General features: G+C 39.4%; 1 protein-coding gene across 1 annotated transcript; it reads left to right on the top strand.

Annotated features, from left to right (window-relative positions):
- The first annotated feature begins 7264 nt into the window (after positions 1–7264).
- LOC132662424 (olfactory receptor 52D1-like) lies at positions 7265–8215 on the top strand. The gene has a single exon (XM_078433965.1). It carries the CDS (start codon positions 7265–7267, stop codon positions 8213–8215), a length of 951 nt encoding a protein of 316 aa, XP_078290091.1.
- The last annotated feature ends 3246 nt before the right edge of the window (positions 8216–11461 follow it).

The raw sequence follows: 11461 nt of genomic DNA, 5'->3' as shown, positions 1-11461 counted from the left end.
AGTTATTTCATTTGGCATAATGCACTCTTGTTCCATCCATGTTGTTGCAAATGGCAAGATTTCATTCTTTTTTTATTGCTGAATAATATTCTATTATATATACACCAAAATTTCTTTGTCCATTCATCTATCCATGGACACTTAAGTTGTTTTATTTCTTATGTCCACAAAGTCTTACAACAGTTGATAATTCTCAAGGGTAGTTTTTCTCCATACAGTGACTCAGGGACCTAAGCTGCTTATAACTTGCCGTTCAGCAATGGCAGCATGGTCTCCTTGTCACTACAGCAGATGAAGAAAAAACATAGAGTCTACACATTTGTTCTTAAATATTTTAGCCTGACATGACATTTGCCTCTTCTATTTTCACCGTTGGCCATAAAATGCCACATGGCCCTGGTCTAAAAACATCAGGAATACTTTTATATATAGAAAGGAGAGAAAAACAAGATAGATATGAGAATGAGAAATCTATTACAGAATCCAACATGACCTTGACTTATTGTCATCTATTCTGGTCTCATCTACTACTACATTTCCCTGACTGATTTGCTTTTCGCCATACTTGTCCTCTTGAGTCTTCTCATCTACACTAAGTACATTCCTCCTCAGGGCCTTGATAATCCACCTTCTGTCATGCCCAGGTTTCATGCTGTATCAGTTAAATTGGCATGACTGTGGGTAAGATGAAAGCATCAGAATTTTTCAAAAGGCCCCAGGAAGTTCCAGTGTACAATAAAGTTTTGGAACCAGAAGACTTATGGTGTAATTAATAGCTCTATTTTACACATGAGACACTGAGTTCCTAAAAATTAAACAATCTATTCAGAATTTCTCAGCTGGTATATGCCAGAGCTGGGATTCAAATCTACATCTCTTTCATTTTATTTTGCTTTATTTCCTATAAAGTAGATTCCTCTGTGTGGTAGTACTTGATTAAGGGAAATCACTTTTTACGTCTCTTTATACTTTCAAATCACTTTCTAAAAATCTTGAGCCAATTTACACACCAACTTGTATGAAAGAAGTCATAGACAAATTGTAAATATTATTGTATGTATGTATTGTATGTATTTATAGTTCAATACCAATGTGTCAGATGCTTAGGTCTGGAGTGAGGGAGGAAGAAGAGACATAACTAAGATGTTTACAATTCTGTGAGATCTGCCTGGTGAGTATAGTTGAAATGAGTCTGAATCCACCTTGTCCATTCTTCTTCCTTGGAAAGGTATCTTCCCATGGCTCAGATATACCCTAGTCTTGGATAATTCCAGATGACATCCAGTTCTGGGAGGAAATGCTATCATCCCCTTTCACATTTTTCCCAAGTACACACTTTCCATGTTGCCTTAACTTATGGGAATCTCTCCTGACCCAATCAATTCAACATATAATTTTGTATCTTCATTCCAGGTGACCTAGATACTTGGCCTGAGTGAGACTTTGATGGGTGAATAAAGAGAAATATTTCAAAGGACCACTCTGTCATTCCTTCAGTGCGTTATAGGAGAAGAATGTATCTTACACCAGACTGTAACTAGAAGTTCTTTGAATCAGAAGTTTATAGTCTGGGGCGCCTGAGTGGCTCAGTCGGTTAAGCGTCCGACTTCGGCTCAGGTCATGAGTTCCAGCCCCGGGTCGGGCTCTGTGCTGACAGCTCAGAGCCTGGAGCCTGCTTCAGATTCTGTGTCTCCCTCTCTCTCTGCCCCTCCCCCACTCACACTCTGTCTCTCTCTCCTTCAAAAATAAAATAAACATTAAAAAATTAAAAAAAAAAGAAGTTTATAGTCTGGTCTAACTAGTTGAAGGAAAAAAGACAAAGAATTACCCTAATGAAGACACAGACTGTTTAAGGGCTATAAAGGCTTGAGCTCAAGGTGAATGTGCAGAAATTCAGATTAAGCAGAAAGATTATTTTCTTGAGAATAGGTAATATGTTGTATTGAATTAGGCAACCAAAGGAAGCCATGCAAATTCCAACTCAAAGTATATCTTTTCCCAGTCTATCATTCCGTGTCACCTTTTTCCCTGAATTTTTCTTCCTAACTATTTGACACAGTTTGGCTACTTTTATTTTATTTTATTTTATTTTATTTTTTTGGCTTGAGAGATGAGCAGGCAGTAACTTATTGTAGGATAGTGGTGACTCTTCTCCTGCCTTAAAAAAATCTTTAGGCTTTAAGAGAAGACTCTGATATGACTGGTGTGTCCCCTCAGGGATCTTATTTGCAAATTCACCTTTCCTTTTAGCAGCTGTGACCATTGGTGCTCTGAGCCACACCATAGCCTCACTGGGTCAAAAAAGCCTTCAGAGGGTGGAAATAAATGAGACCAAATCATAGATCCAGGAGTTATGCTACTTATGCTGGATTTCTCTAGTATGGCTGACTACTGACTGAAGTGGGGGTGAGTGTTAAATGGATGAGACGGATAGAAAATAAGGTTGAGGACAGTTCTATAAAGCCAGGGGCAGAAGTAGGGGAAGATACAGAGGGATGACAATCATACCAAGACATTGATGTATTTGGCCACTCTTGAGTTCATATCAGATTGTCCCCTTCTCCATTATGAGAGGTGCAGTTCCTTGAATCCCTCCGATGCATAGCCTTATTGCATATCAAAATGTATTTTCAGGGGCCCCGGGGTAGCTCAGTCGGTTAAGCATCCGACTTCGCTCAGGTCATGATCTTGTGCTCTGTGAGTTCCAGCCCCGCGTCAGGCTCTGTGCTGACAGCTCAGAGCCTGGAGCCTGCTTCAGATTCTGTGTCTCCCTCTCTCTCTGGCCCTCCCCCGTTCATGCTCTGTCTCTCTCTGTCTCAAAAATAAATAAAGGTTAAAAAAATTTAAAAAAAACGTATTTTCAGTAAGTCTTTTTCTTTGCACTTCAGTCCTTTCTGTTGCAGTTAGATATTTCAGTCTCTTGCTCTGTTCTTTATGGCCTCAAGACAAACCAGTCAGATAGAACTCTAGGAAAAGCCTTTCTTAAAGCAATGATGAATTCAGAATTTCTTGACAATAGCTGTGTCTTGTTGTCACTCACAGCAGTAAGGCAGAAATGAAGAAGTGTGTGGATAAGCATGTGTGTGTATATATATATATATATATATATATATATACACACATATATATACATATATATATGTATATATATATTAGAGTGTCGCCCTGTTCTTACATACCTAAAACCCTCACAGTGACCCCAGAAAACCTAGGAGATCAACAAACCCATCTAATTTCCAATCTCACCGGGGTTCTAGTACAGCTGGCACCATCCCAATCAAATTCTCTAATTCGGTCCTGTAATTTCATATGCAGGAAACTTAGAAGCCCATTAAACCATGAATCTCTGCTGCAGTATCCCCAGGTTTTGTTATCTTTTCTGGGGAAAAATCAGGAGACTGTCTTATTGAACAGCCTAATCAAATTTCTTCCTTTAACTGAAATCAGATACACATTTTTCTTCATCTTTATTGTCTCTTGGTGGCAGCTCGTTCCTGTTGTATTGAAGGACTCCCCATATCACGACTGTTTCTCAATCCCAAGGGAGATGAATGAGAGGAAATCAATGAGACTGAGATCATTGAGGAGCCATTCCATCTCAGGTCTCGTGAGACACCACCTAACCTAGCTAACTGAGAAGTGGTCTTGGATATCTCTGAAGATAGTTCTTGATTTCAAAGTGGATGAAACTCAGTGCCTTCACCCTTGGATTACAGACTCAAGAAAAGCCAATATGTCTTTCAACTTGACGAATTAAATGAAGTTTCCTCTTCTGAGAGGCAGGTACCTAGTTATTTCAATGCACTCAGAGATGTGCAAAAGCACGAGAAATATCTGTGAGTATTGTAACCAATCCTTATTAAATTACAGAGACTGTATTATGTACTTTGCATGATTTTTCTCAATTCTCTGACAACCTTACAAACTAAGAATTATCATCCAAATCTTATATTAGGAAACTGAGGAGAGAAGAATAAGACAATTAGCAAGTAACTGCAATCAGGCCAGATTTTGAACCCAGGCAGGCAGTCTGAATTTAGTTTCTGATGTCTTACTTTCCAGACCACACAGAGAAGGTGACAATCCTAGGAAGTGATTTGTACAAGAGATGTTTGGAGCATTTGAGGAAGACTTAGATTTGGAACCTAAATTTTATTTCCTTACGAAAGCTCTCTCTCTAAGAACTGGTTATATACCTTTTCCTTATAGCATACATCAACATATCATTTCCACACATACATGGGAGGTTATTTGATTGATCATGTCTTTTCATTAGCACTTCTCATTAGCTTCATATATCATGGAGCATGCATATTCTTACTCTTTGGTATATATAAGACATCCAGATGAGGGCTTGGTACATAGCAGACAGTCAGTAATGTATTTTTTGAGAAAGTAATAAGATGAAAGAGCAGACTTAGAAGATATATTTACTTCATAAAATTGAAAACCTAAGACACTGTAGAGGAATAATGCTTGTGTGATGTGGATTGTGTTTACAGACACTGACCTAAGGAAAGGATAAGTAGTCTCAGACTTGGAGGGTCTGAAATGGAAAATGGTTTCCTCAAGAGAGTATAGGCTTTCTGTCACTAGACTTGTACAAGCAACTTCTAAGTGACCACATTTCAGGATATTACATTTGGGAGCCAAGCATCATAGCATTATTAAATTATACATGCTTTGTAACTAATTTCTCAAATAGATGATAAGATTATATTCCTATGGTTTAAAAACCACAGGTATTTCCAGGATAGAAGTAAAAAATAAAATATTTATACCTTCTAAGATGGACTTTGAAATGTTTATAGTCACTTGCCATTATAATTTGATTGTTGAATTTTTAAGGGTATAAAAAATTACAATAGAATTGTGGTAAATTCTCTTTTATGGCTTAAAAATTTAAGCAAAATAACAATTTCATTAGTAATTAAAACTTATAATAACATTATAACCTATACAATTTATAGCTGTAGTAATCGTTAGCACGGAGTAATAAACTTGCAGTAGCATACGAGAAATGTATATTGCAATTAATAAAACAAACAAAATTAGTTGGTCTTTTAATAATACAGGTGGATGTGAATAGGGGATTGAAGGAAGGATATTCTTTTTAATTATTACAAAACTTTTTATCTTATCTTAGGTGTTTCCACATTCTAAAATTCTTTTGAGGTGAGAACAATTGGATGAAATTAATGTTAATGTCCCTTCTAAAAAAGAGGGTCTTTGAGATTCGAATTCAATAAGGTAAGAATGATGACTTTGACTTCACCTACAAGGATCTCTCATGGTGAGATGTCTCCAGTGAAAGACGCCTCTTTTACTCTTTTCTCCTTACCTATTGGCATAATCTCAATCTATGGCCCAGTCACTGCCAGAAACCTTCCCTGATTTACCTCACCTGTAAACCCCTGGTCTCTGACTTTCTACTTCCCTTCCCATGGCATACTTCACTTGGAGACTTCGGGGAACACATACTTGTGTGGCTTCTGGTCTGACCTATCATATCAGAGCTCATACTGTAAAGCAGACAAAACAGACTAAGGCAATATATTTTATAATCCAACTAAATCACGTGGCCAATCAAGAAAAGAGATAAAAATTTATTATATAGATACATTAGGTTAGACTACATATGTACTGAAGAGCTAAATAAGATCATGTCTTGCAGTATATTGAGTGAAAAGAACATGATGGAGATCATAGATCTGGTGAGGGAAGATCTCGTCTGATCCATAAGGAAGACTTGCAAGAAGATATGCCATTCTTCAGACATGGTCACTTATAAAAGTCTGTTAAAAAATTCATTTGCTGGGTTCAATCCTTTATCTATTTGCCTATTAAACATTATTTATCGGTCCTGTGTATATAAAGCATTAATGCTGGTTGTAGAGAAAAAAATGAGATGCAATTTTCATAGCGTAATGGGGCAAGAGACATACACATAATTATAGAACAGTTTATATTTCCTAAGGGAGGTATGCTGAAGATGTATGATGCCCTTAACACAACAGCAAGGACCCTAGAAGGGCTTCAACATATTCATGTTTTTTAAAAAATTTTTTTCAATGTTTATTTATTTTTGAGAGAGAGAGAGAGACAGAGAGACAGAGCACAAGTGGGGAAGGCGCAGAGAGAGGGAGGGAGACATGGAATCCAAAGCAGGCTTCAGGCTCTGAGCTGTCAGCACAGAGCCCAATGTGGGGCTCGAACTCATTATCCGTGAGATCCTGACCTGAGCCGAAGTTGGACGCTTAACTGACTGAGCCATCCAGGGACCCCTCATGTGGGTTTTGAATGACTATTAGTAGCTTTCCAGGTGACCAATCGGAACAGCTATTCTGTGCCCCCAAGAAAGCAGTGTATGAAAAAGCATGCAGATGTGATTAAGCATGCTTTTGGACATTTCGAAACACTCAGATATGGCTGGAACATGAAATACATGATGGAGTGTGATGGTAAATAATATGAGATAGGTGAGCAAGAGCAAGAACAGAAACAAGAAGAGCTTTGCACATCATACCAAGATCCTAGCAGGAAATGCAGCACACACCTACATTAGGACATCTAAAGACAGTGAAATACAGAAACCATTTTCAAAGATGTGGGCAAGTGTAGGGAAATCACAAAGTCTTGTGAAGTTCCTGGATTAGTGACCGCGGGCACTATTATAGTCCTTTGTACTGAAGGGTTAAGAGGAGGACACGGTTAGAAGAAGAAACCAAATCCAGAGGGAGATAAAGCCAGTTTGCAGCAACCCTGCCAGGAGGGAGCTAAAGGAAAAAAAAATCCTGACCTGCCTTTAATCCTTTGTTGCTGTTTCCTATAGTCAAATCCAACCAGAAGTGAGAGAGCAGGGAAGTCTCTGGATGTAGTCCAGTGTCCCAGGACCAAGAACATGATGGAAAGTGGTGGAGGGTAGACCAGAGGAAGGTAATACAAGATATTCTGAACAGCATACACTAAGAAAGGTTATATTTGTATTATTGTTGATTATTTTCACATGATAGAATATTTCTACAGCAATGTAGAGGTTTCACTGGAAGATGCAAATCCTAGAAGTAGGCATATTAGTTACAGAGCTATTTTAATACCCCAGGAAAGAAATGAGAAAAGCATGAAGTGGAGTCGAATTGATGGGAATGAAAGAGAGGCAAGAAACTGAATGGATATGTGGGGGGAATAAATGACATCGAGGATGACTTGATTTCATTTTCTAACCACTTTTAGGAAGATAAAGTCTTGTGTTCTCTTCATCATTATGCTGTCCACATCTGTCATCAATAACACTGCCTTTCATCCTTCCACATTTATTCTACTTGGAATCCCTGGAATGCAAGATCAGCACGTGTGGGCTGCCATCCCCTTCTGCTCCATGTATATCCTTGCTCTGGTTGGTAATGGCACCATCCTCTACATCGTCATGACAAATAGAACTCTACATGAGCCAATGTACCTCTTCCTGTGCCTGCTTTCTATCACTGACCTGGTTCTCTGTTCGACCACATTGCCCAAAATGCTAACAATATTTTGGTTTAGGTCCCACATAATTTCCTACCATGGCTGCCTCACCCAGATGTTTTTTGTTCACACTATTTTTGCCACAGAGTCGGCTGTTCTACTGGCCATGGCTTTTGACCGCTATGTGGCTATCTGCCACCCACTTCATTATACATCCATCCTCAATGCCACAGTGATTGGGAAGATTGGTCTGGCATGTGTGGTCCGTGGCCTTCTCTTTGTTTTCCCCTTTGTCATCCTCATCAAACGTTTACCCTTCTGTGGACACCACATCATCCCCCACACTTACTGTGAGCACATGGGCATTGCCAAGCTCGCCTGTGCCAGCATCAAGCCCAACACCATTTATGGACTCACTGTGGCACTTTCAGTCACTGGCATGGATGTGGTCCTCATCACCACCTCCTACGGCTTGATCCTGCGGGCTGTGCTGCGCCTGCCCTCCAAGGATGCCCAATTCCGAGCATTTAGCACTTGTGGAGCCCATATTTGTGTGATTCTGGTTTTCTATGTACCTGCCTTCTTTTCATTTTTCACCCACCGCTTTGGCCACCAAGTACCTCCTCATGTCCACATTGTACTTGCAAATCTCTATCTCCTCGTGCCCCCTGTTCTTAACCCCCTGGTCTATGGCATCAATACCAAACAAATCCGCCTAAGAATATTTGGCTTTTTTATGGGAAGGAGGTAGCTAGACTGTCTACATACCCCAAGGACCAATGGGAAAAGTTTTATAATTAATCTTTCATCTTCTCTAGTACATCTTATCCTTGGACTAGAGGTTTCTGTTTCTGCTAATTCTAGCAAACCAGTATCATGTATTATCTGAAAGTTTCTGAAGTATTTAGAACAACACATTTATACTTGCTCAATCTACAGAAGACTATTTTCCTGTAAGGCTATTATGTGGCTCATTAATTGGCCTGTAGGTTTTGAGTCTTCCTAGGAAAAGGTCAGGAGGCATTGTAGTACTTTTGATAGTAAGAACCAGTAAATTACTCTATGTACAGAAAACTTAGGGCTGGAAAGAGGAAAAGTGATAAGAAAAGATCCACTTACTTATAGCTTCAAGAAATTGAGAATCACACACACACACACACACACACACACACACACACCACTGATTGATTAATTGATTGTCAGCACTTTCTTAGACCAAGAGTGTTTGTAATAAGAGTGTCAATGCGAGACCAAAGATGGCCATGGTAGCCCAGGTTCCTCTGTATCTGGGATCAGATTTAAACAGATGGAGATGACTGCTATGTAAATTATTTTGTGGACTACTATGGAGAGGTAGCCTGACCTTTTGTTTAACCTCATTTAGTCAATAATGCTTTGGGTATATACGAATTCCCAGGACACAGTTTCCTGCTGATCCTCACCAGGATAACCCAGGTTACTCAGGCTTGACAAGTATCTTTCTCCAAATAACTGGCCTTCATGCCCTAGCACAGGCTTACCTTCCCTAGGAGCTGAGGTTTGTTACCTTTTTTTTAAGGTGCATTATAAATGAAAAATCTTGTGCACATCAAAATTTCCTCCAATGGCTAACTTTTGTGCAGCTTATATTAGAGCATTGAATAAGGCTTCTCTACAGAATTTTGTATTAGTCAGGTTTTCCAGGGAAATAGGACCGATAGGAGGTAGATAGATGATAGATGATAACAGAGGTAGATAGATAGATACATAGATACATAGATAGATACATAGATGATAAAAGAGGAGATTTATTGTGGAATAAATTATGTACTAGGTATAATGGGCATTGAATTTCACAGGTGAATAAGGCACAGTGTGTGACTTTAGGAAACTCATGCTGTAGGGAGAGAAGAAGTTAAGTTAAAAAAGATTGGGACACCTGGGTGATTCAGGCATTTGAGCATCTGACTCTTGATCTCAGTTCAGATCTTGATCTCGGGGTCATAAGTTCAAGTCCTGTGTTAGGTTCTATGCTGGGCATGAAGTCTACTTAAAAAAAAAATTTGTTCCTACAATTTTAGAGACTGTGAAGTCCCACAATCTTCTGTCTGTAAAGTGGAGACCTGGGAAAGCCAGTGGTGTAATTCAGCCTGAGAATGAAGGCTTGAAAACCAAGGAGCCAATGGTGTGAGGCTCAGTATGAGATCTGAGACCCGAGAACTAGGGATGCTGATGTTCAAGGGAAGAAAACCGATGTCCCAACTCAAGCAAAGAGAGCAAATTCACCTTTTCTCTGACTTTTTGTTCTGTTCAGTCCCTCAATGGATTGGATGTTGCCCACCCACATTGGTGACTATTATCCTTACTTAGTCCACTGGTTCAAATGATAATCTCATCCCCACCTCTGAAACACTCTCGCAGACGTCCCACAGATAATGTTTTACTAGCTATTGAGGCATCCCTTATCCCAGTCAAGTTGACATATAAAATTAACCATCACAAATTCTTATTGGGTTTGTAAATTATGCTTGTGCTACATTATTTTTTAAAAGAATCAAGGGTATTAACTCCTTACTGAGTATATCATTTGCAAATATCTTCCCCTATTCAGCAGGTTGCCTTTTTGTTTTGTTGATGGTTTCCTTTGCTGTGCAGAAGATTTTGGATTGATGTCGTCTGTTGCCATGCACTCAAGAAAAAGTTCTCAGACACCAGACTAAGCGGACATACAGGGCTGCCTCTGCAAGAGAGCAGCAGCAACGGGGGTCTGCACAGTCTTTATTTTAAGTTTCATAAGATATAGATATCAAAGAATGTCAAAGCATGGAAAGAAAACACAAAGAGCCTCCAGATATCAACCAGACACACATCCGGTGTTTACGTGAAAGCGTGCAGGGAAGATGTGCAGTTTCAAAGACTACCAGGCAGGTCTGTTTCTTAACTGGCTCCTGGGGGATCATGGAGCTCTGTTCTCATAATGCTATCACATTCGACAGCCTTGAGACCAGAACATAGCTGATGTTTCAGCAATTACCCCATTCTCCTTCCCAGGGCTTACAATACACTCTCTAGAAATAACTCCACAGAAGTCCCACTTTTTTTTTTTTTTTTTTTTTTTTGCATTTGCTTCCCTTGACTGAGGAAACCTATCTAGAAAAATGTTTCTACTCTCTATGTCAGAGAAATTACTGATGTGATGGGGGACCATAAGGCAAGCTGAGGGCAAAATACAACCTAGCATACCCCCCATCCCAGGTGGGATATGTGTGGGATATGTGTGACATTCCTCAGGCACTCCTGGCTGCCCAAGGACAAAGGAAAGGACAGAAAATAAATGGTTAAACTGATAGAGTCTCCATCAGTTTACAAATACCTTAGTAAATTACAAGAAAAAGAAAATCTTATCAGTAGTCTAATCTCCAAAAAACCTATAGACTCTATTTCCTGGAGCCCCACATCACCTCTCCATGGTGATATGGGGAACAAAGGCAAGAAGGAAATGGCAGGTAAAATTAAATTTCCTTATAACCTGTAGCCCATTGACAAATACTTGAGGCAAATACAGAGTTTAACATTTCTCCAGGAACTCCCCACTGTCTTAATGTTAATGCTTTGCTAGAGGGAAAAACAAATTTAGCTTGATAATAGGCCTTCAGTAATCTGTGAGTCTTTAGCATATAAAAGCCTCTTTGGAAACTTCTCTTCAAGTCCTGAGTATATAACCAGTCATTCTGCACAACCCCAGTGCAGCTCTTCCTGCCCATAGGTCCTGTCCCTGTGTTTTAATAAAATCACCTTTTTGCACCAAAGATGTCTTCAAGAATTCTTTTTTGGTCATCAGTTCCAAAACCCATGAACCTCACCATCACCCCAAAACCTCATCATATGTGATCTTCTAGGAGTTTTATGGTTTCAGGTCTCATATTTAGGTCTTTAAGCCATCTTGAGTTTAGTTTGTATATGGTGTAAGAGGATGGTCCTAGTTTCATTCTTTTGCATGTAGCTATCCAGTTTTCCC

This window comes from Panthera onca, chromosome D1, assembly GCF_046562875.1.
Source record: "Panthera onca isolate mPanOnc1 chromosome D1, mPanOnc1 haplotype 2, whole genome shotgun sequence".
In the NCBI taxonomy this organism is placed as follows: Eukaryota; Metazoa; Chordata; class Mammalia; order Carnivora; family Felidae; genus Panthera; species Panthera onca.
The sequence above is the reverse complement of the archived record's forward strand: the minus strand, read 5'-3'. Positions and strand labels throughout refer to the sequence as shown.

Bases quoted from the DNA above. Each gene is read 5' to 3' on its own strand.
- LOC132662424 (XM_078433965.1), top strand. From the start codon at position 7,265: ATGCTGTCCACATCTGTCATCAATAACACTGCCTTTCATCCTTCCACA.